Genomic DNA, 25222 nt, shown 5'->3' on the forward strand with positions numbered 1-25222 from the left:
GGAGCAATTATGTTTGCCTCTGCATATTTTAGAAGAGAAAGGTTTGACACAGGTAGCTGTGACTGTGCAGGCGCTCCTGGAGCTGGCACCCCCAAAGCAGCAGCAGCTTCACCACCTGTCTGCTGTGTAAAGACCTCCGGGACCTTTTGGGTTACCTTGGCTAAGCAGAAGGACGTCAAGACTTTACTGCCCATGCAGTGCATCCACACACACAGAGCTCTGTCCTAAGGAAAGGAGTTCCCGTGATTCCTGACAGGAATGTTTTGCTTCGTTTCTCCATTTTTTTTGGAGATCACAACAGTTTCCAGTAACGTTTTTATTATTGATATTTTTGCCCCCTACTGGGAAAAAAAAAAAGTTTGTTGTGAGAAGGGCAGGGACTTGCAGTGGCTAGCTGTTGGAGCCAGCTGTAGAAACTGACCTTGTAGTTTGAAGACATTGGTGTACGCAGTTTGGAAAGCTGTTCCTACAGGAATTCATTCGTTTTAAAAAAAAAAAAAAAAAGGATGTTGTTGCAGTGGGCACAAGGGGAATGAAATTTCATTCCTTCCTCCTGGGATTCAAAGAAAGGGAGTTTCTTTGCCTCCAGAGAACATCTCTTTCCATTATATAAATATATATATTTAATATATATATATATTGCAACACAATCTTAACCTGCACAGTGTTTCATAAGAATCAAACCTTGTGCAGCTTTCACCTATGTTGGCATGTCCTCGTTACTTAATATTCGAAGGGGGATTTTTTTTTTCTCCAAAGGAAAAAGTACTGCATGTTTTCTCCACAAGAAATACTTTAGTAATAAAAAAAAAATCAGAGCTACTTAAATCTCCCCTCCTGGTCAGGTAAGGCATTTGGTTACTCAGTATTTTTTTCAAATGAATGTCAAGAATCACATACGTGTTTTCACTGCAGTGCGAAGAATTACAGCCTGCCATGCAGGTCGTTAGAAATCTGTTATCAAATAATACATTTGGAAGGGGCTGGAGCATCCCATGCAGACATGCCAGCACTGGTGAGTGTCCCAGCCACTGAGAAATTCATTGTTTTAAGAACAGAGTTAGGGAATTTCCACCGGTGGGCTGCATATCGTTAACACAGCAATCCTGCAGAAGGTAGCTTCTACATGTGGGTTTGGCAGGACTTACAAGCCTTTATCATAGTATTCACACAGATGCACTGGTTTACAAAACTACCATTACTTTCTTCCTCTTCCTTTACCAAGAAAATGGAAATTCAATGTACAGGAATGGGAGAGGCAGCAGGCAAGTTTTGGGTTTTGCTTGAAAGTTGACCTGCAAAACAAAGACCAGCTCTGTGCTTTAGGCGCAGTGACAAGGCCAAGCTTGACCAGATCAGTCATAACACATTTTTTCCCCAAAAAAATGACCTTGTAAAATCCAGTTCTCCACCTATGCAGTTCTTTTGCTAGTTCCTGACCCATTTAAAGCATCCCAGAACAGCGTGCTACTAACGTGTCGTATGGGGTCTGGGACCAACATCAGGCATTGGAGGTACATCTGAAGCAGAATACACCGAGAGGATTGCATGGGGACAAAGGAAGGAGAAGAACTGGGAAGTGGCTAGCTAAAAGCCAGTTTTGCTGAAGTAAACCTGCCGTAGGAACACTGACAAAGAACGTTAGCTGGATTTCTCCCCTTCAGATTTGCAGTTTCTTTTCCACCGTTTTGTTTCATGTTTGCTTTCAGGACTCATGGTGAGTGTTGTATCCCTGGTTCACACAATGACTCCAGTTGCTTCTTATTGGCATTGGCTGATCATGGTGCAAGTTAAGCACGTGTGAAGGGTATTTCAAACTGCACAGCTGAAAAAAAAAACCTTTTCATGCTAACTGGCGTGTTGCCCCGAGCTCTGCAAGAAATGCAAATGCCAGTAACTTGCAATGTGTAGAGAAGAGAGCAATCCCATGCAGACCTGCTTTCCTCCTCACGTAGCTCTTGTGTTTCCCTTAATTCCCCTTGCAAGGCCTGTTGGTGATTCTTGAACGGTTACACAAGTGTCAGAAGTCTCTGCTGTAGTTTGTTGTGCGGATGATCGTGCCACTCACAGCAAGCAGTACAGCCCACAAATGTTTCTTGTGTCTTCGTCTCTCAGGTAATTTGAAAGAGGGGGACACTGCATTCATCTTAGTTTTCAACATTAGGTCATTTGTATCATACAGAGGCACGTTACATTTTAACAGCGCACCCTTCCTAGGTTATTTAAATGTTCCTGTTTGAAGAAAACTAAACTGTTCCCGTCAGGGGATTGTGAGAGGGTGTGTTGTGTGCTTCAGTCCAGCTTCCAGCACTTAGAGAAAATAAAACTTAACAGTGTTCAGGTTGGTGGAAGCTTGACATTTCATTAATACTAGGTTTTAGGAATTAATGGGGTGGGGAGTTGAGTCTGAACTGCAAGAAACAGCCACTTTTTATTGTCTGGTTAAAACAACTACTCACATATACAGGCAGTGAGTGCATGCGCACAGCAGCTGAATTCATGTGAAAAGCAGTGTTTGCATGACGGGGATAGTTGTATGTATGTCCGAGTATCACTTACCTTGTTAGAAGCAGCAGTTCGCTCTGCCGGTTTCAGATGTATTTGGTCATGTTAGTTTAACCCTTATAGTCTTGTGTTTTCATGCCGGCAAACACTAAATGTTGACCAGATGTTTAGGACAAAAATCCAGACCTGAAGTTTCATTGTAGGGCTTATTTAATGTATTACACCAAAAAAAAAAAAAACAACAACTTCAGTTTCATTTTACAAAATAGGTTGGGAGATTTTTTTAGTGTATTTATGTGCAATTTTTGTTGTGTCCAGTGAAAAGAATATTTTAAAGAAACTGTGTATAAAATTCTATTTTGTGTTAAAGAGACGATTGTTTTTTCCTTTCTGGGGCATTTGTGTTGGAGGATGTGGGAGGAATCCAGCTGAGTGTTTCGTGCTTGCCGGTGTCCGTATACTGACCCCATTGTTCCACCGTCCTCCCTCAAACGGTGTCGAGCACTGAGCAGCATTTGAGGCTCAGCAGCGTCACAGACTTGAAATCGAGTGGCACTGGCACTCAGGAGTCCCTGATGGCATTGAAACGATCAGGTCAAAGCAACTGGGATTTGATTCTTCCCCCTTGTGAAGGGGGGGAGCTTTGGTGGCCTGTTTAAAATAGATCAGAGACAATTTTTTACAGCACCGAGAACTCCTCTGTTGTTCTTGGTAGTGACACAACAGCAAATGGTATTTTTATCCTTTTGTAGCTATAAGTGGTCCTTTGAAAAAATGTTTTAGAAACAGGACTTTTACGGTGAATTTGGACATTAAAAAATTCTTTTGTATAAATATTGTGATGTTTTACAAAGCAATCTAATTTTGTTATTTCTGAAAACAGTGTAAACGTGTAATTAATAGAGTAAAGGATTTTAAAGCTTCATCCCATGCTGTATGTCTGTAAATACATTCCATAATTTCTAAGTCTGTTAAGTATAAATATGTTTGAATATTGTACACTTTATTTTAAATTGCCTGTATTCTGCCAGTAGTGTGAACTTCTAGCACATTAATAATATAAAAGAAAACCATGGGTAATTTGAAATAAAGTTTTAAGACTTACATGAACTACAGTACGTTTTCCTGATGTTCTGTTGTATGAATGAATGTCACATCCTGTGTGCCAGGTGTGCGTATCCACCCTCCACATCATCGAGTTGGCAATTAACGGACCTGCTTTTTCTTTAGCTTTCATTGTTAACCAGGATAGAAAACATCCAGCATCTTTACACGCCTTGTGTAGCCACACCAGAAACTTTCTTGGAGGTGCTTTCAGCCCTTCCTAGATGCTGAGTAGCAACAATTTTGTTCAGAGTCCTTTGCTACTCCCTCCTTCTACCCCTTCTTCCCCCCTTTCCCCCCCATTGTGTTTTTGTTTGTTTTTAAACCTTCTCAAACCAAGCAGTAAAATGTACCTGCAAGGCCTGGGCAGTTTGCTGCCAGTCTTGGTGCTCTTTGCAGTTCTCATCTTCTGCTTGATTTTGTCCTGCCTCAGTTCAGTCTGTAAAATGTGTGCCTGTGCTTCATGCCTGTCCCCTCCCTGTGTCTGAAAGGTTTGTTCCTGTTAGCCAAAATACTCACTCCTCTTCAGCTCCCTTCCTGCCTTCCTCAGGGCTGCCCAGCTCTCTCCAGGTTTCATTTCTCCCCTAGCTTCTGTCTCCTGCCTTTCTTTCTCCTCCATTCATGTCCCTGGAAAACCAGTCCATCCAAAGGGCTCCTGATCGCTGGGACTTCCTGCAGAAAACACCTCGGGTGTGTGCTGTGATCCTGTCTCTCCGCAGCTGGAAAAAATGTGCCAACCCTGGCAAAGTCCCTCAAAACTGCCGGGTTGTGGGATGGTGCTGCCTGCTCCAGTCACCGGGGTGCTCAGCTTTATTCAGCAGCTGGACAGCCAAGCAGCAGCAGCCCGCTCTGATTTCCAACCCAGCAAGGTGAGGCTCATACGGAGAGCGGTGGCTCTGAGAGCGGCCGATGCAGCGGAGAAGGCCTGGAGGATCCGGATGGATGGCAGCACGAGCAGAGTCTGCAGGCAGGAGGGTGCTGTTCCCACCTGGAAGGGGTAAGCTGACACGGGTTAGGTCAGGATAAAAGCCTCTGCCCCTGTCTACAGGGCAGTGTCACCTGGCAGCCAGGATGCTCGCCTTGGGACTCCAAGGATTTTGGTACCCCCTACTTTAGCAGAACAGCAAAGCCAGTTCCACCGTTGCTTTGATATAGTTTTTTGTTAAATTATTTTTGAAAGAAGGAGTACCCCTTCCCTATTACACAAGGGTTTGCAGCTTGCTAAGTTTGGAAGCGTGCTTTGCTGTGCCCAAGCAATTTGTGGTTGGGGGGAGTTGCTTGTTTTCAAGATATTAGGTACTGAAATTGAAATTTTGAATTATGATCCAGTGCAGTGTGTAACTTGCTACTGGTTTGTTCACTGCAGCTCTGGGGCACTTGATGTAAGTGCAAGTGCTGTGTTACCCTGCTTGGAGCGGGGGCTTGCCAGGGAGCCAGGCAGAGGCTGAGGAGGACTTGTACGGATTCCATTATATTTTGTTCTCTGCTGAAAAGCAAGCAAAGACATAAGCATAAGAAAGGAGATTTAGAATTAGGGACATACCTGCCCTGACTACTCTGCAGTGCCCCCTGCAAGAAGGAGCCGTGGTAGAGGTGTGTGATGTAAGCCCAGTCTTAGCTTGCTCTTGCCAGCTCGGGACTGGAGTAACCCCTGTTCTTGCCGCCCCATGGGGACCATGGAAAGCAAGTGAGCGTTTGCATGGATTTGGTACGTGTTGGAATGGGAACGCATTGTGGTTTAACCAGCAGTGCCCCCAGTAGCAATGCCAATATTTCTAACTCGAGTTTGTGTAGTGTCTGCAGTTTCAGCGCTCCCTTGATAACCAGCTCAGCCTGATAGGCAGGCACCAGCCCCTTCCCTTCAGACAGGGTTCTGAGCCAAAGGCTCTTTGCTCGTGATTTCAGTAATCCTGCTTGAACTTTAGAGCTTTTGGCACAGTTCAGCCTGGACACAAGGATGTTTGGATGGAGCCAGAGCAGGCTGGTCACAAAAAGCACAGATGGGGATGAGTTTGTATGGTTTGAGCTCTCTTCCCTGTGCGGGAGTGTCAGAAAGCAGCCGGCTCAGCCACAGGACTAGTTTTGCTTTGTGCACAAACCTGTAGGCGAGTGACAGTGGTGTCAGGAGAAAGGGCCAAAAAAAAAAAAACCCAGAACTTTGCTCCCCACCAGCTTTGTTCCCTGCCCACTGCCTGACATCCCTCCACGGAGGTCGCAGTCGGTGGTGGGTACGGCTGTGACAGAGCAGCTCCCCTGGGCAGGGCGGCCAGCTGTCTTTTTCCATTGTTGCTTCCCTCTGTAGGAGGGCATTGAGAGCTATTCTGTCTATGTGCTGACACTTCGCAGGGCTGTGGGAATGGAAACCTGCATGCTTCGCCTGCCCTCGTGTTTACACTGCAAAGTGTCAGCAGTTTTCCCCTGGCCAACCTAACGCTGGCACTGACACTGGGGAGAGCGCTGCTTGAGCCCAGATGTGGGTGATGGCTTCCCTGCCTCGCTCAGAGCCGCCGGAGCCACAGCAAACACCATCGCTTCCACGGCCAGTGCTGTGGGGGACTGCAAAGGAGGTTCTCCGTGCAGAGCTCCTCATCTGGTGAGTCACTGAGCTGTTCATAGGATTATATCCCGCTAGTTTCAATGTTTCCATAAAGCTGCTACTGGGGAAGCAGTGTCTCTGCTGTACAAAGACAGCTTCAAGTCACTGGAGCTTCACCTGAACTGTGTGTCACGAACTACGTTCTCCAGAATAGCCCAGGGTCTATTACATGGTTTATTTTGTCCTGATGGACACACAGAGAGCAGTGCCCTGCCCAGCAGCAGCCCCGGAGCGCATCTGTGGCTGGGTTTCTTACTTATCGTTTCTTTTTCTTTGCTCCAGGTTTATCCTTTTTGTTTGTCTGCTTTAACAGATGCTTCTCTCGACTCTTCATGAGGTTCTGGTAGGGGCCAAGGTTTCTGCGGACCATTGTACCTCTCCACCAGGCCTGCAGCTGGAAGTAGGAGAGAGAGGTCTTAGGGGAAATCGGTTGCAGGGGAAATCCGGGTACAGTAAAATGGACAGAGCGTCTCTCCTGCGCTTCCCAGCTGCAGAGGGGAAGCCCTGGCCCATGCAGCAGCAGCTGGGCCTCTGCTGATTACACTGAAGGCTTCCATGTATAAGCTGAGGGTGTCTGTCGCTGGTGGCAAGAAGAGGAGTAGGGGAACAGCCCCATGACTCTCCCTTCTTGTATCACCCATGCAGTGGGGCTGGTGTGATGGGCACAGCCCCAAATCATTCGAGGCGGCTGGCTTTTCCCCTTTTGTTCCCTTCTTAAACATTCTGCAGCTAGCTGATGGCTTTGTGTCTGCCCCAGTAGAAGGGGACAGCCTTAATCTGTCCCTTGCTTGTGCCACCCCGTACCAGCCAACTTTCTCAGGCCATTTTCTGCCTGAACACAGCCCATGGTGCTGTTAACTCCTAACTGCTGATGGAGCAGCACTGCCTCAGTTTTGCTCGCCTTTACCTTCAGGATGCTCTTCAGTTCCAGGGCATCCCGCTCTAGTTGTCTTCTTTTAGCCTCCTTTTCTGCCCGATCAGCGATGATGGTTTCCTCAAAGGTCTGGCACTGCAAGGTAGCACGGGGGCAGTTCAGCAGCCACATAAAAAACACATCCAGGGATGTCTCTGCTCCATGGCAGCCCAAGGGTAATGTGTAAGCCTGGACCTTCCTCCCCCACCTCCTTTATTTGATCTTTTCCTGAATCCAGATGGCAAATGTTGCCCATTACCACCACCACTCCTAAAGGCACTGAGAGCTGCTGCCAAAGTGAAACCGCTCATGGCCTGGGTATAATTAACCCCCTGATCCTGTGCTGTAAAATGGCTGGCTGATGGTGTCTCAGGCAACAGATGTCAGTAGGAAGGACCCGTGCTCCCCCAGGCTAGGCAGCAGATGATGAATGGAAACGCTTTGGACAGCGAGCTGACAGTATACAGAGTGAAAAATAAGCCCATGAGCAGGGAAATGTCTAACTCAAGCCCAGCATCTCAGGCCCAGTGACAATAAGGAATGATTACAAGTGAATTCCTTCTAGCACCCTTTTTATCAGACACTTCATTCTGCCCTGTGCTGCCTGCTCTGATGTGCCTGTGTGTCTGTGATCAAAGCCCAGCAGTTAACCAAGAAACGGGTGTGGGGTAGGAATGACTTTAACTGGAATCAGTCTCCTGATCACAGAGCACTGTGCAGCTGTGAACACGCATCTCCAGGAAGAGGAAGGAACTGCTTTATTCAGGCTCAGCTTCTCATACCCATACATTGCTGGAAGAAGCAAGCTTGTTCAGACTAAGGCAGCAAACTACGGTGAGGCATACTGGTGGGATGGGGCAGTGCCTTTGCCCCTCACAAAGGCTGTCAATAGTTTTCTAATTACTTGCTGGTATCTGAGAATAGTTTAGGGAAAACATCATCCTTCCTTTATGTCACAAATGATGTCATGCCTTCACATGACCAGTGCTCATAACCCCATCCTACACCTCTAGATTACTGATTTTTTTTTTCCCCATGGTCCTCGTTCCTTATCTGAATGACAGTAGGAAAAAGCCAGGACGCGGTTTTGCATGGTTGAGCGCTGAGCTGCTGCTGCTGCCTTACCTCACTGGCAAATCTCTGCAGCATTTCCAAGTTGTTTGCCTTTGATTCTTTTAGGGCTTCAAGTTCTTTGTCTTTAGCGTCTGTGTCATTTTCATACTTGTCCACCCAGTATTCCAGCTTCTCTTCCACCTTCTGCATGGGGACAGAGAGGTGCTCAGCATGGTACAAAGAGCATACAGGGGGTACGCTTCGTGGGGGTCACCATGGAAGCCCCAGCACTGGCCTGGACGTTAGAAGAGGCTGGGTTGGCCTTGCAGAGGTGCATGAAGAATGGAGAAGCACTGGGAGTTAGTTTTGTGCACAATCCTGGTACAGTAAATGACAACCACAAGCCATTCTTTGTGTGTGTGCGTAGGAAGGGGAGTTTAGGAAACACAGTTTCACAGTGAGAAAGCTTTTATCCTCTGCATGACTCCCTAGCCGCTTTCTGGATTAAACTCAGTGCACCAGGAGTAAGGTCCCATGGGTCAGCAGGTCACGCTTTTTCAGGCTGTGAACTTGGCTTTGTCTCACTCATTAATAGGAGGGCAGGTGTTTCTGAAACATCATGCCAGATGATTTCCTCCCATTCAGGAGTGACTTCTCCATAGCAACAGCCACGATTGCTTGCATAGAAAAATAATCTGAGGAAAAGCATCAATCTCATTACAACATCACAGCTGGACACACGAGGGAAATGGAGGGCATGGTCATCCTCTGCTCTGTGGGCCACCATAAAGCCACCAGCTGCTGGCTGAGTACAGAGAGGCTTAGGGTGTACTTAGGAAGTCCTCTCACTCTGAAACATTGATCAGACTATGGTCCTGCGATAGGGAGCTCGCGTTTTAATTGCTTTGAAGATACAGCACTTTTTTGCAGTCGTATGTTAAAAATGTGATTCTCTTTTCTTAAATTTCACTCTGGCAGTGATGCTAGGTACCCTGCAGCAGTACAGGTTTTCTGCCAGTCATGTATGAGACATTTATGAGACATTTACCAACGTTATTTACTGTTATGAGCACTGCCATTGATGACAGAAAAACTCTGAACGTTTGGATCCGCAGCACAAGGACATTCATGGTTGTTAGCTGCTCAGATCGGGTACAATAATCATGAGTTAGCAATCACCCAACCCCAATTCTTCCTCAGATTAAGAAAAGACATAACTAGTGTAGCAGTTTTTGTCATTTCTTTCACCCTCTGCAACACTTGGGTGTGTGATCTGTTGCCCTAACTTAGTGCAAGAGCACTCTTCGCTGCGTTGCTGGAATTCACAGCTACTGCCAAAGGTCTACCCAAAATCTCTATTACCTGAATACAGCTATCTGAGGGAGGGAAAATCCCTAACAATGGGATAAACAATCCCAATCATATGAACTCTAATTTTAAGAAAATGTGTGCAAGCTAGCAAATCACAACCAGGGAGAGCCAGCTTAATTCCGACTTGAAGGGAAGCAGTAATTCAAACAGCAACAATCGTGATGGAGCAATAACTGGTTTTCTTTAGACGCTAATCAATGATGTAATATTTATTGGTTGATATTTTAGGTATTAACATAAAAAGCCAAACGTACCTTATAGTACTGCCTGAGGAAATTTTCAATCTCCATGTGGACTCGAATCTCCTCATCAGTTTTCCTCTTCAAGTCCTGAGATTGATGCAACAGAACACGTGAGCCGATGTTACTGCATATATGTGTGTACCTTTGCTGCCCAGAGCCCAGCTGGTGCACAAGCACGTGGGAGCTCTCTGTGCAGTCCACACGCATTTTTGCCTTCTTCCCAGTGCCAAAACTGACCAAGGCAGTAGTTCACCCTGTGGCTACCTAACAGCTCTACCAGCATAACATGCTGTGGGCAATGCTAGGAGTTTATGATGCTTAAATTGCTAAATAGCATTGTAACTATATGCAAGTGGAGCATGAACTTAAAATGAATAGGCAGAAAAATACTTAAAATAAATCCATTTGACTTGAAATCACTTTTAAAGGAACCAAATAAGTAAAGTCCTTAGCCTTGTTTGAGGTCTGATCCAGAAAGTTTTGCATCCCCATGATGGTTCTGCTGGCAGATAACCTCCTGTCATCATCTAAGTCCTCTGATCATGCATTTCTCCAGGAAAGAGAGCCCCCAAGACAGCTACCTCTCTGTGCTGAGGCCAAACACTGGCCTTATTTTCTTTCTTTCTATCTTTCTTTTTTTCTTTCTTCCTTTCTTTTCTTTCTTTCTTGGGCTTTTTCAATAAAAAGCTCATCGTACATCCCTCCCCTACAGATCTGAAAAAATGCTGCTTGTGCAGCTCACCACACTTCACCTGCAATTCCAAGGCATGGGGATGTTTATCATTTTAGAGAAAAAAAAGATAATGTGGTGTAAAAATGGGGCACCAGACAAGCAGAGGCATTGCCAGAGTCCTAGGGAGAAGATCTTTCTAGGACAAGTATTGTTCCCAGCACAGTGCTGAGTCCTTCTGTCCTACAGACAACCTGCTGAGCTGACTTTTTCCTCACAAGCTGCAGATACTTTTCAGTAAGGGCTGCGGGGAAGAGCTTACCTCAATTTCCTTGTTCAGTCCATTCTCTGCATTGCTGCACTTCTTCTGGGTTTGGTGGACCTGGAGGTCTGTGCTTTTTTTTATGTAGCGTTTCTTCATGTCTATTTTGGCTTTCATCTCTTGGAACTCATCTTTGAGGCAGACAATCATATTATCTCGGTTCTAGGGGGGGAGACAGAATAAGCAAAAAAGTAAGCCTGGAGACTGAAATCAGCTCTCTGTTTCTTAATCTCTCCACTCCCAGATAAATGCAAAAGAATCAAAGGCTGTAGGCTTCACACTTTCCCTGGCTGTTGACCCATTTTAAACTGTGCTTCAAATGGAAGTTTGATTTATAACCCATACAGAAGGCAATAAACCCATCAGTGAGGAGTGATAACCCCTGGAGTAGGCGGAGTGGTGAACAGAGTGGGACAAGAAACCAGGCCTTCTGGCCTTTGGTTCAGGAAGAGATTTGGACATGCTTATTATAAGCATGAAAATAGTCCAATAATTTCAACTGCTAAAGTTAGGCTTTGCTAACTACTTGGATTAGGCTGTCTCAGTGAGCGGGCATCTGTAACAAGAGGATAATACCTTGGCCCCACATATGCCCAAGTCTGATTTCCTAAAGTATGCTCTGTTCCTTGGATTTATTGCTGGTGTTTGGTTTGGTTTGGTTTGGTTTGGTTTGGTTTGGTTTGGTTTGTTGGTGTTGTTTGTTGTTTTTTTTTTTCCTTGTTACACAGCAACTGTAAAAATACAGCACTATGAACAGGTGAAAATCTAATCTTGACTCGCTCGTATTTTTAAACAGTTCGTTCCTGAAATCTTATCAAGAAAATGCTGCCCACTTTGTTAATAAAAGCATACACCCAGGGTAAGTAAGGAGTGCCAAGGAAAAGCTGGCCATGAGCTCCCAGCCTCTCCCCACACCTTGTTTCACAGTGGAGCTGAGCTTTCCTGAGGGTGTTCTGTCTCCAGGACATTTACCCCCAAGCCAACGTGCCCCATTTGTCCAGCTTCTTGTGTGTACTCAGGAAGCAAAGTGCGTTTGCTTGATTTGGGATTGTTAGCTTCTTTACTCCTTTTTAATGATTTTATTTGAATAACAGCAAAAATTTCAATAATCAAGGGTCGGAGCTTGGAAGAACCTCCTGTAAAATGAAAAACTCTAGACTGCATTGCGAGTTAAAAAGGTCATCAAAGTCTCCTGTGTAATTATGCAAGACCAACAGTAATGCCTCTGGGCTGGCTCCCAGTTGCTCCATTACAGCCTCTCTCTTTGCTCTCCTGCCATGCTGTGATAGGCTTGACATTCATCAGCCAAACCTTGCAGCTGAAGATGAAATACCGAAGTGTTGGCATTTAAAAGGTTTGAAGCCCACGTATCTTGTCTCTGAAGCACCCTTGCATTCCTTAGCTGTGCAAACATGGAAAAATGCCACAGGAAGAAGCTCAATAGCGCTGTGTTTAAAAGCCTTCGTGGCATGACTCATTTGGAAAGGTTTCCTTATAAGAAGAGTTTGGAACAGTTAAAAGGAAAATCCTTCCCTCTGCACCCCTTGTCGGACGTAGCTAGGAAGAGTAAAGTATATTTATAAGGCTCAGGACAATTAGGGCCTTGGCTGGTGCAGTTTTGTGGTTTTAAAAGTCATGCATTCAAAAATTTGTGAAGGTTTCCAAGATCAGATATTTTTTGTACAGCCGTATCATCATATGACTGCAGACAGCTACAGACACGACCTATTTATGCCCCATTAAGGTTTCTGGTAATGGCTTTTATTCTCCTTGATGTGAAATTTCGGTAGGCATTGGGAGTGGTTGTGTTCCTAGTTGGTAGACATGGGAGGTGTCTACCCCACTTTATCCTGAGGTTGTCCTGCTGTTGTGTTGTGGTGGAAGCATGTCTAAATCGAGGGGCTGGCAGACAGAGCGGGGAGATGCTAATGAAAAACACCAACGTTTTGTGGCGCTGAGGCTCGGCAAAACCAAGCGCTGCTGCAGTCAGGGTCTCGCTGCTATCTGCTAAGGATCTGGAAACAGGCCAGAAAAGAAGGGTTCAGCCTAGGTTACAAACTATTCAGAGAGGTGAACCAGAGCATGAACACCGCGTTTTCTTTTTTTTTATTTCATATTTTGATAGAGGAAGAAGTGCTTTTGATTTCAGAGCCCCAGGCCTCGGCTGGGATGGGGGCCCGCCTGCTCTGTTTGTTTTCTTTGCTGCATGGCATGTTTGTGGTTTGGATCTGGTGGTGTAAAACAGCTCTGTTAGAAGTGGGGAGTCTGGGGGCTTGGTTACACAACCCGAAGCAGACGGGAAGTGAAATGCAAAACCCTCGCTGGTGGTTTACAGTAATGCTCTCACTTGGAGAGGGAAAGTCGGCTGCAGGCATGTGGGCAGCTCCTGCAGCCCTGCTGGTGGGCCTGGAGCTGCAGAGCCGGGGCATTTTTGGTGTTACATCGCGGGTTGTGACTGCTGCTGCCACCCACAACCCGTGGGCGCCATCTGTGGACCGTGCTCATCCCTGAAGTTCAGAGGCAGGCACTGGGAAAATGAGTTAACATTTATTCATTCTGGTTTATCCCAGCAAAGGGCTCGGCCAGGACACCGCGGGCTTTCACGGTTAATGCAGTAAACCTCTGGGCCGCTTATTTGGGATGACTTCAGCTTCGAATCTGCCAAACCAAAGATGCAAAATCATACGTCGTGCATCCAAAACTATCCCCAAACTGGCAGAGACTGAGATCAAAACCCAGGAAATACTTGTTAAGAGCCAGTCTGCTCTGCTAGCAGGTAAACAAGCTTTTTTCTTCTCTGATCTCTCAGCTCGCAGACATCAGCTCAGAGGCCTGTCTGCTGCTGTTATCCAGTGCCATAGGATTCTGCCCCACAGATGCTGTTTGGCAGCGAAAGCAACTGCACTGTAGCTGGAAAGGGTGTGCACGCTCATGTGTTTTCATTTACTTTGATTTATCTTGCCTTGCAAGTGCCCCCTGCATCTCTCAGTTCTTCCACAGCAATTAGCATTTACACTCACTTGAAATACAGCTGGTTACAGAAATAACAGCCAGGAGCAAAGAGTCTGTGTGATTCCTACAGCCTCCGGGTAAGCTCCCTGCTGCCAGCAGCACAGCCGGTGCCCACCACTTGGTGAGCATTTGGAGGGAGCAGGGGAGGGGGTGCTGTGCTGCGTGGGGGCAGCTAGTGAGCCTGCAGAGCGCCCCGCTGCCTGCCTCCTTGCTTCCACGCCGAGTGTGGATGAGCCCAAGCCTTTCCACTGGCAGCTGCGATAGCTCAGCCTGCAAAGCCTGGAGATACGCTTAGATCTACACACCTGCTGTAGTCTGGACTCGCATCCCCTGAAACCACACATCTCTGCCCTAGCTGCCAGAACATCCCCGTGCTGCACACTCCCCATCGAGGAATGCTTCAGCCGAAAGGACAGCAGGACTGGAGGGTCACGCATTCTCCTGGCATAAGGACTTCTGCAGCCCTCCGCTAGCTCACCGCAATACCAGCAAGTGTTGTGCCACGTCTGAGGGGCAGTTTGCTGGCAGAAGGACCAGACTTGTTGGCAGTGGCACCCTTGTCAAAGACCCTGTCCCCTTGGCACCAAGTTTGGATCTGCTGCACCAGCTCTGGCTCCTGCTGAGCGGCCTTGGGGGCTGTTCCAGCAGTGGGATGAAGTAGCCCAGGACCATCACAAACCCCCTGCCTTCCACTGCAGTCGGCCGGTACGTTTCTCCAGCATAAACACGCACCAGTTTAGGGGTATATGCATTTAAGATATTCCCCCTGAACATTTAATTGATGGATTTGTCTTCCTGGGGGAGGATAAAGAAAGAGCCATGACAGATTTTAATCACTGCTAAAAGCACTACTGAGTGGCACACTCATACTGCAGCTGGGTGTCTTATGAGAGCCACGAGAGAATAAAAATTAGGGACCTGTTTTCAGTGGCACCATGACGCGACATCTTGTTTTTCTGTCTAGTTATGTAGCCTGAAATATTACTGTTTGTTATAAAATTACACCATAACTTGCATACATGTATGGCATGAATTTACTAAAAAAAAAACCACAAAGGTCATAAAAATTCTCTGTGAGAATAGCAATGCAGGAATTTAAAAGTTTACATTTCCTAATTTTTTTGTTAAACTATGTAAACTATATCATCTTATACACTATTAAGCTGTTTCAATATCTGTATGATGGCCATCACTTGTCCAGGAAATCTGAGAAAGTGAGTATTTTTCTGCAAGCTAGGAAATGAACACTGTAGCAGCAAACAGAACTGCAGCCAAACTACAGGTATCGGTGGTGTTCCTTTATGGAGGAACATCATAATAAAGCAGTCTGGAATAAAAACAGACTGATCGTCTCAGCTCCTTTTGAGACACCAGTGTTTTCCAAAAGGAAAGAAAACAAAATGTGAGAACATTTAGCATTTGACTTGTGTTCTATTAGAAAGAAAAATGAGCAGAGCAGGCTAATACAGCCTTAATTAGCATCTCATTAAGAACTAGCAAGACTGAAAATACAAACACGCAAGCAACATGTGTGAATCAATGACCGTGTTTTTCTGGTTCCATGATTAGATTTGCTTGCTTTTGTTTTCTCATCCACTGGACTGGAGACAGCCACACAGGCTTTTGTCTACAGGTCTGTGTATTATTATTGTTCAAAGTGCTCCAAAATCAGCAAGCTGTATTTTTGCTTCTAATTAGTTGGCAAGGTGACAAATCATGCAAGTGTCTGTAAAACTGCCGCTGGGAAAATCCCATATGAAGCAAAAAGAAATTATTCTCCCTCGGGAGACAGAGTGAGACACCATTATGTTTGGCACAGGAGGAAAGCAGTACTTGAAAGTAGTCTTGTCTTTGATTTGTTATCAAAGCTGAAACTATAAGGAAACCCAGAAAAGGATTTTTAGGCTGGAAACATAAAAACAAAATCCCAAATGAGTGCAGGTCCCATTTGATGAGGCAAAATGCAAGAACCCAATTAGCATAAGGTATTAAAAGAACACAGAGGAGGTCACCTTCTCAGCATGGGAGCTACACACCTTCCTATGACTGCAAGGAGAGGTACAAGGCAGGACACAGAAATGCCAAGCCTGACTGCGCACTACACAGAAGGCAAACTACATCATCATATTTGTGAGCTTGGGGAGTGGGAGAAAAGGAGCTTCCCAGGAGCCATCAGAAGCTGGGTGAGACAGGACATTGCGCAGAAACAAACGGACAAAATGTGGTGTTGTGAGCCTAACAAACCATTCAGCTTATTTCATTTAAGTGCCACGCAGATGTCAAGGGATTTGGCGTTGTCCCATAGGGCCTAGAAATAAGCTCCCACCCCACTTCCAGTGGGAGTAAGTATATATTGAAGTACACAGCTTCCCTTTTCAGTCCTGGGTCTGACCTTTACATCTTTTAGATGTTCGGTTCAATTCTGTAAGGAAAAAAAAACCAACAAAAAAAACAACCCTTCATTCGTCATTTCTTCTTCACTTTCCACAACTACTCTTCCTTCTTTCTTTTTCCTAACTTGCTAACTTTCCATTTCCTTCAATGACTTCTCTTCTTCCTCCTCTCTGTTATGCCCACATTTTTTTTCTAGTGTTCTTTTCATCTTGCTACACTTCCCAGTGTACCTTATGCATTTCCAGGATCTCTGCTAGTAGACTTCCCCTTGGTGTGATGCCCACTATTAAGTAACCTCACCTGAAGTTCCATTTCAGTTTCTTTCTTGACATCTTGCAGCTGTTTCTGGAGTGACTTTATCTCCTTCTTTCCTTCCTCTTCCCTGAAGGAAAATGGGAAAATACAATCACTTGAACACATCAAGAAAGACAGGAGTTTTATACCTAGATAGGGAATTTCCTATCTCCTGATACATCGGTGCACCTAGCTGAACACTGCCCCACTTAACCTGCTCTTCAGTGAGTTTGTAACAGCTGAACTAAAACAAGCATACACAAAAGCTTGCCCTGCTTCTTCAGAACAGCAGATAAGCCACTTTCTGTGGCTGGGTAGCAGAAAAGGCATTCATCTCTTCACTCCGAGTCTTGAGGAGGCAGCACATCTGCAAGTCAGAAGTAGAGACTCCTCACCAAAGCTAGTGACTTGGTAAGTAAATCCTTAAAGAAAAGATGCATAGACTGAGCAAGGAGGATGGGAATGAGAGGTAGAATGAACCAAAATCCTGGGGAACCAGATCAAAACCTACAGAGGTATGTACCTGTTTAAAACAAAATGGATGCAGTAATATTCTAGGTTTCATGACTATCTTATTTCACCCTGAGTGCTTTTCTAAGCTTTTATGCCTATCATTTGATCTAAAGCCAGTAACAAGAATTGCTGCCTGAGGCTTTGTACCCTCTCCCAACCTTACAGTCAAACACGCATTTCATTTTCAGAGTCCTTAGCTGGGTGACTGTGATAAACTGCAGCTCCTGATTAGGAGTTCCAGCCTTGCTGCAGACTGCTTTCAGACCGGTATATTGACACAAAACCAGGGAGGTTATAGTATATTGAAATACAGATCAAGTTCATTCCATGAAAAGAATGTACAGTAGATCAGGTAACGCAGTGATTAGATATGGTTGATAGACTGGAATAAAATGATTATGTCCTTTCCTGTGATGATTTGTCTGCCCCTTTCCACTTTCTAGTATTGAATAGTGATTCCACAAGTAATTGCTGCTTTCAGTTTTGATTTCTGTCCCTTCCATGGATAAACAATAAATCCCTTGGTTTTAGACAGTGGAAGAGGTGGGTTTTGAAAGACAATTGCCTCTGCTGCCATCTGTGCTAGCCCCTTGCTGTCAGTGGGGAAAAGGGAGCACATTAGCATATGGGTCAAAGCAGATCCTCCTGGGCATCATCTAACCTAAAGGCTATATGTTGCTGACCCTGGCTTGAGCAGATTATTTGCATCTCTGGCTTCCTCTGGGGACAAGGAGTTAAAGAGCAGGGAACTCCTACATCACATTATGTTTTAATTGATTACGGAGCAGCATTTGCATTAATGCAGACACTGGTGTCCACTGTGGTCCAAGCTCAGGCAATTCCCCAGTCTGATTAATATCAGTACCGTCAGTTATTTCTCTCCCAACGGGAAAGAAGTGCCATTTGTAAAGCAGTCAGGATAATTTAAGCTGAAAAAGTGGCATCCTTTCCATATCTTGGTTTAGGGCTTTTGTTTGTTTGTTTTTGTTTACTTCCCTTTTATAGCATTTACTAAGGGGGAATGGGCTTTGGCTCTGAGCAGTTAAGCAGAAAAATACTGAAGTCAACTCTGACCTGATGAGGATGTCATGAAACTTGCTCTTCTTTGCATTCTCTCTCCCATTAGCTTCTATTAGGCTGTTGAATGTTCCTGATTCCTGCATCTCTTTCATAGTTGCAGTAATTACATCACTTGCATACTGCCTGCCAGGAAGAAAATGTATACAAGAGTAATTTATAAGTGGCAGAGTGGGAACCCTGTGTTTTTACTTTGGAAAGGGACTGAGAACTTTAAAGCCCTGAGCATCCCCCACAGCCATTATATCTGTGCTTCACTCACCTGTCAGCCTGAATTTTTCTGAGAGTATCTGCAGGCAGAGCACTGTGTTTCATGGCCTTGTTGGAAAGATGATGGGCTCTTTTCAGATCCTCAGAATTCCCCAGCTGCTGCTTGTGTTCAGTGCTTTTCAGAGGCTTGGAGGTAACTGTTTCCCCACCCCCGTGCCTTGCAGATGTAAGCTCTTGATGGTCAGTGTCCAGCTCCTTCTTGTTGTCTCTGATTTCTTGCATTTCCTGGCTCTCAATCTAAAAGGGAGTACAAGAAACCTGCTTGCACTTTGGGTAGTAGAAATAAACCCTCTGCAAATTTATGTGAGAGGAACAAAAATTAATAATAAACGGGAATGCAGATATACTAAGTAGACATTTGTCTGAGATGTTTTTAAAGACCTCCAGCAATGGAGACTGCACAGTCTCCAGTCAGCATGTCACAACTGTCTTTACTGTAAGGAAGATTTTTCTGAAAGTCCTTGTCTGCAGTTGAACCTCTGACTTCTTGTCCTAGTCTCTGCAGATACAGAGAAAAAAATATTCCTTCCTTCTTTGCAGCAGCTTTTATGTATGGGAAGCTTGTTAGTCTGCTTCCCCTCAGCCTTCTTTCCATCTTAGCCATTTCCCCTTTCCTGTCTCCAGGACCTTTGCCTACAATGTTTTTGTTAGAACAAGAGCTGAGATACATGGAAATAAACGATAGACATCAGGTATTTCTTGTGAGAGTGACAGCAGAAGAAGTATAACGTGAATTCAAAGAGGAAATTCAAAATACTAACATCAGTCTTCTATGGGAAGGTATCTTGCAGCCATGTACAATTTTACAAGCAAAAAAAGCCCTGAAAAAGCAAAAGCACACTATAAAATCAACTGAGGCCTTGCTTCTAGGAATTTCCCTGTTTAATGTACTATGGTAAGAATGCAGGTGTATACACTGGGGCATTAAAAATTTTCTTGCTCACCTCCAGACATCTCAGGGGTTTGCATGTCATCTTAGCCTGTGGCTAAGCACCACAGTTTATAGCAGTACCACTGAAGCCAAATAATGCAGTCACTTCCAGCCCCATCCTAGTCCAGAGCTGCCTACTGTCCACTCTGGCTGCTTGGTGAAATGGAAAAGAGAACTCACTGAGCTGAAACATTTTCCAGCAAAAAAGGGAAAAAAGAATATTTTTAGCAGCACCAGTTCTCAGTCCAGATCACGTCACAGCCACAAAAACGCTTGTGCCAACACAGCACCAAGGGCAGAGTGAAAACAAGCGGTCAGAGCAGCCGTGGTGCACGCCAGCAATAATTCCAAGCAGCTCCTGGTCCAGCAAGGCTCCGATAACGTTCTGTGATCCTGCTGCAGTCAGTGGGGGCAGTGCAAAGAGCTGCTTCGTCCTGAATACGCCTACATCTTGTGAGGGGATGAACCAGCCTCTGGAAGTGCCTGACTCGCCACTGACTACAGAAGGAGTCTAGCTGGCTACATGCTTAATTTTCGGACAGTTAAATTTGCATTAAATGAATGCCATGCAAAGTATATACAGAGCAACGAAAATTACGCAGTTAATTAGGAAAAAAAAAAGGTTTAAAATAGTTCTCGGTGAAGGCTGTATTTCAGAAATAGCTATATTAGGCAAACAAACTTTAATATGTAGATTTTATGAATGCTCTGATAGATGTTTATAATGTCTGGGAAAGTTCAAGACAGGCTATAACTGGGTTCCCTGTAAACAACAGGGAATTAAGCACTGATAATTACCAAATAACTACGGAAGAGCAAGGAGTTTGTAAACTGCATGTGATGCCATCAGTGTACTCTCCTGCCTGTTCATCTTTTGCTAGTCTTTTGCTCCAAAGTCAGCAAATAGAAAGGCTGCCTTCTGGGGTATGCACAACATAAAGCAATTCACAAAGTTCCTGACGTAGGAAATCAGTGAGGTGCTGACCAACACCATGACTAACCCTCTCAAAAATGTCATCAACTGAAATTTAGACTGTCAATCTACGAAATGTCAATCTGTGGAAATGTCACTGATCTGTTTGACTGACAGAGCTCCAGCAGCACGCAAGGTGCTTTGCAAATACAGGTCTTCTACAAATACAGTGATAACAGACAAATGGAAACTGAGAACAGGGAGAAATAGTGAATTAAAGATTACTAGATTTAGCAAGTAGCTTCCCTTAGGTCATCGTCTTGTTTCCAAATTGTTTCCTCCTCGATTTGTTTTGGAATCTTTAGAAATACAACTGAGGTCTACAATCTATGGGAAAATTGTGTTTTAAGAAATCACTTGGTAAAAATGAGCCTCTGTGCTTGGAGAGAAAAACGAAGGCATTTCCGCTATAATTTAAATGTACCTTAAGGATGTCTATGAACCTCAATTTGTTTGGCTGAAGGAGAACAACTCCTGCCATCCTTGAGATATGCTCTGCCTGTGTGTTCCTGCTGCTGGCACATCAGAGGTTTCACACCCAGATCTGTGAGGGAGAAGCATCCTCTGGAAACAGGCGAGACTGGCTCACCGTACTCTTGTAAGGGGAGGAGTGCCCTCTATTGCACAGTCTAAGCACTGGTCATGCCCTGAAATTCACTGTAACAGCAGCTTCTGCTGCTTTATGATGAAATTTTTGAAAAGAAGGTAGTATGGAAAGGAAACATATAAAACTAAATATTGATTTACCTTTCTCTTGCATCCTTAATTGGTACATCAGACAGTGAATACCATTAGATCTGTAAACTTAGATATCAGTTTTTATTTCCATCCAGCTCACACATTTTTTTTTCTTATTTCCTCTTTAAAAAGTTTCAAACTTGCTTAACTCGAGAACAGCCTGCTATATCACTTAAAATATGAGAACAGAACTTGGAGCAACTTACCCCTCAGGACAGTCCCATCTTATTTCTTATGTCTGTCACACACTCTACCAGCTACCAGATGTATCAAAACACTTTCCTCCCCTGCAACAAACCTCTGCCTGAGCATTACGGCTTCTTTTCCTTCTTCACGCCTCTGCCCAAACCCACTTAACTATGACGCCTATTAGAAATCAACTAAATAATAATGGTCATTAAGAATGGGTAGTTACTAGTACATTTTGAAGTGGAATCTTTCTTAATTCATTGTCTGAGAGGACTAGAGGAGCAGTAGTATGCACTTAGAGTAACAGAATTACTCTTGTTTGGGGTACTTTCAAAGTTCCTATTCTTCTGTATTTTTAAAATGGCTGTGTATCTAAGCCCCTAGATACGTTTTACTTCTTGTTCACTAATCCTTTGCTTGTCATCTAACCACTGAGATGTTAGAACTATAAGCCCAGGAGCCTCATCTTGGATCAGGGGCGTTCTTTGTACAGTCTTGACAAAGGCTTCTCAGTGATGCTGCAGCATAAATATTAAAACATTGTATGTGCGTTTTTATTGTTTCTTCACTGAAGGGTCATGGAGCACTTGGCAGAAAAAATAACTGAGCCGATTTTTAAAGAGTACTGATAGAAGACATAAACGACAAGGAGAAAAATTAGAGGTACTTTTTAAAGAGAGAGGACAAGAGGCACGTACACAGTTGATGTCTGTCTTGCCCTCGTATGAAACCGGCATGATATATCCAAGGATTAAGAGCTGATCAATGCAATTCTCCAGCACAGCAGTAAACAGCAGAGCTTCCAACCGAGTGAATTTTTCCATTTCTTTAGTCTCTGTGTTCTTGCTAAGAGGAACAAAGACAAGAGATGCCGATGAGAATTACCCTATAGTGTTAGTAAGGGTAGTATAAACTAAGGTAGACCTGAAATAGCCTTATGTGCAGCCTTTTATACACTTCCCTAGCTTTGTTTATAGTCTTTCAAACACTGTTTATAAGAGGAGCTGTGCTCTGCTAATGGCTGCATTCAAGGAATGTTTAGCTTTCACAGAACAAAGTAGGTCCTGGTCCCTCCTACAGCAGCTCTGGGTAGACAAGATGAGAAGGGAATGAACATGGATGGCACAAATTGGGTGAGGTGGCCGCACCGCTCAGTTTGAGGGGGAGAAGTGCTTCATGCTGGACTTTGTACTTTGGGCAACAACCGAATGAAGGTGCCTTTGTCAAAGGAAAAAAAAATCCACACCTCTTATAAAATCTCAGTTGGTGAACCTTTCTGCTCTCATCACTCTTCATTATTACTGTGTAGCCTTATCATTTTTATGATCCCAAACTCCTCAGGAGGAATCGTTACCGCCTCAAGACTTTGAAAGTCAAACCAGAATCAATATCTGGGCTAAGCAAACAATCTTTAATATTCTGTGTTCAATTTTGTTTGTTTTATTTTAATTGCTTTTCAAATGTGAAACAGATCTGCAGCCCGTCTGCATTCACAATATTCAATCTGCAAGCAAGGCAGATGGAATATTGTGAAAGTGCATCTAGAGAGCATGGTGGAAATTCACTATTAAACCAAGCGGGATCGGTTCATTTAGAAAAATGCACAAGAAAACATCTGCATACAAAACAGAGAAATTCTCCGAGGCTTTTAATGAGTTTTGGTAAGCCATTAGACGATCCCTCCAAACCCTATGCTCCTAAAACAGGTATTTCTGGTAGAGCACCTAGCACAGTGGGAGCCTGAGATGGCTGAGAGCCTGCATGTCATTGCAATGGAAGCATCAACATCTACCAACGACATTTTCATTTGGCTGCCGTACCTACGGCTGGGTTGGTGCCATCTGTAAAACCCTTGCATAAACACATTCCAGGTCTGCAGAATATTACAGCCCAATCTGTAAGCAAACCATGGAAATGCATGAGGCAATGCCTGCTAACCTGACTAACGGGATAAAACATGTCTATATTCTATTAAAAATCAAAAAGGTTTAGATGCAGGCATGCCCTGGATCACTGGGAATCAGTGATTTTTCATAAGCAACTTTACAAGTGTTTAAACAATAGGCATATTTACTACAAGATCTCAGAAACTGTTACCATTTGTCTTCCTATCTCTTCATTGTTTCTGTTGAAGAAAAAATAGTAATTTACAACTACAGCATGAATGAATTTCACTTGAGTGGAATATATGGTCACTTTTTAGTTAAGGTCTATTAGATGTCTATTAGTACCATAACAGTTAGAACAAAATAAAAGTGTAGATTTTATGTATTTGTTTCCAGCTAACAGGCACTAATAAAATGTTTTTTTTTTTTTTAATTTCTCATACATTTCTATCTTTTTAAGAAATCTATTATCTATATTTTGAGGTTAAATAACATGCGAGTAATCTACTTCATGTGGAGTCTTAATGCTAAACATATGGAGAAAAAAGCGTTGTTGTGAGAGAGCTTTCACAGGTGATTATGACAGCATTCTTCAAAGTAGAAATAACGCTTGCAGCTCTCACAGGAAAAAGTGACTTATCTGGAAATAAAGGAGGATGCAATGCTTTTCCCCTGTTGCACGAACAACTTCTGTCCAGCAGAGAATTAAGTCAAAATATTAATGTGTGTTAAGAAAACTCACAGCAGGAATGTTTCTCTAAAGCTTGCTGGTTTGTTCCTCCTATACAGCTCCTCTTATAGCTGCTCTAACAGCCACATACTCAGCAGATGCATGTGCCAAACCAGTAAGCTCTGCCTGGGCTTATGTTCACTTGGAAGTGAGAAGGAAACCACTGTCTGGGGCATTTAGAAATGCTACAAGCAGTGAGGTGCTCTCAATGGATTTTAGCATTAACGCAGTACCCGCAGACCATCCTGATATTGACCTTAATCACCATGCTTTGCTGAACTCCTTCACTAAGCTCTATTAATAAAAAAAAGAGGTATGTGAGCTTCCCCCAAGAGCTCAGGCTGACATTCTTTCTCTGCTGATCTGAAGGGAAAGAAAAACATATCAAGAAATAATTTTTAAAACAACTGTATGAAAGGTCTGGCCTACTGTCCCTTTGGGGATTGCAGCTCCCTCTGCTGTGTGAGATTCGTGGATGCACATTTCTCCCATCCTGCTGCCTGACAAGCTAAAATGGCTTCAAAGGCGGCTTTTTTTTTTTTTTTTTTTTTTTTTTGCAGCATTTCTTTTAGTTATTTAAGAATATACCAACAAATTCCAACGAGGAAGCTGAGAATGGCACATCTCTGTCAGCTCGGTTTTGCAAATGTGTTGGCAAAAAGAGATTCTGAATCTCCACAGTGGCAGCAGCTGGGCCATAAATCAGGAATATCCGAGCTTTTACCAAAGAACATCTCTTAGGCAAGCAAAATAGTTGTGACCTTACCAAACTGCCTGCCACTACAAATGTTAGGACAAAAGTTGCTCATTTGAAACAAATTGGAAAAGAAACCTTGGAAAATTTAAATAGTCTTGGTTTTGGCTAGGAGATGCAAAGCAGGTTTCATTCTGACTGCAGAGAAACGCTTTCAGCTCCTGCTCTCTGAGGCTGTAGTGATAAGAACTGAGAACTAACAGGAGCATTTACTGGCTGTGGCAGCTCTGCTGCTGGAAAACAGAGTTTTGGCAGGGGCCGTGCCCACTCTCCGACCAGAGGAGTTCACTTTTGATACTCCTCACTGGGTACGTGACTGAACTTTGCTTTATTTCTTCCTTAAAGAAGCAGCTAACAGAACAATTCAGAGAATTCATAATACTCCACCCCTCCTTTACTCCGACCACTTTCTCTCTCTAAGAAAACCCCCCGTTTACACACGCCTATATGTATATAACCCCCGGCCCCGGCCCAGGCCCGGCGCTCACCGGGTCCCGCGGCCCCGTCTCCATGGCAACCGCCCGGCTCCGGGGGCCTTGCGGGGCTGTCCGCGGGAGTGCCTGCACGGCGGGGATGGCGACGACCCTCCGCTAATCCCCCCCCATAAAATAAAGGGGACGCCAAGCCGGACACGCGGAGAGCTGGGGCCGATGTCCGCGCGCTGTTGGGGCCGCTTCTATTTCTT

At 44.4% G+C, this 25222-nt stretch overlaps 2 protein-coding genes and 1 long non-coding RNA gene across 13 annotated transcripts in view; 2 read left to right on the forward strand and 1 right to left on the reverse strand.

The window, feature by feature from the left end:
* LRCH3 (leucine rich repeats and calponin homology domain containing 3) overlaps nt 1-3620 on the forward strand; it is a 64596-nt gene extending 60976 nt beyond the window's left edge. For all 7 annotated transcript variants that reach the window (XM_083848231.1, XM_083848236.1, XM_083848228.1 and 4 more), the window contains one exon: nt 2-3620. In XM_083848231.1, the coding sequence (XP_083704357.1) occupies nt 2-130 (129 nt within the window). In that variant the 3' untranslated portion in view covers nt 131-3620. The remainder of the gene's footprint in view (nt 1) is intronic.
* Nucleotides 3488-25108, reverse strand: DRC9 (dynein regulatory complex subunit 9). 5 transcript variants are annotated; one of them, XM_083848265.1, is made up of 11 exons: nt 25026-25108; nt 21866-22013; nt 18329-18573; nt 18064-18192; nt 16483-16564; nt 10777-10938; nt 9797-9871; nt 8244-8375; nt 7113-7214; nt 6462-6599; nt 3488-4597 (listed from the first exon to the last, which is right to left on the reverse strand). In XM_083848265.1, the coding sequence occupies exons 2-10, from the start codon at nt 21989-21991 to the stop codon at nt 6462-6464; spliced, it is 1191 nt and encodes a 396-aa protein (XP_083704391.1). In that variant the 5' UTR covers nt 21992-22013; nt 25026-25108; the 3' UTR covers nt 3488-4597. The 5 variants fall into 5 exon arrangements, with proteins under 5 accessions (XP_083704391.1, XP_083704390.1, XP_083704389.1 ...); XM_083848264.1 differs by having other exon boundaries at nt 3488-5092; XM_083848263.1 differs by having other exon boundaries at nt 3488-5095.
* Nucleotides 13441-15772, forward strand: LOC310904069. The gene is made up of 2 exons (XR_014588012.1): nt 13441-13909; nt 14044-15772. It is a non-coding gene; the product is annotated as an uncharacterized lncRNA (long non-coding RNA).
* Nucleotides 25109-25222: the final 114 nt, after the last annotated feature.

Source organism: Anser anser, assembly GCF_964211835.1.
Source record: "Anser anser genome assembly, chromosome: 9".
Taxonomy (NCBI): Eukaryota; Metazoa; Chordata; class Aves; order Anseriformes; family Anatidae; genus Anser; species Anser anser.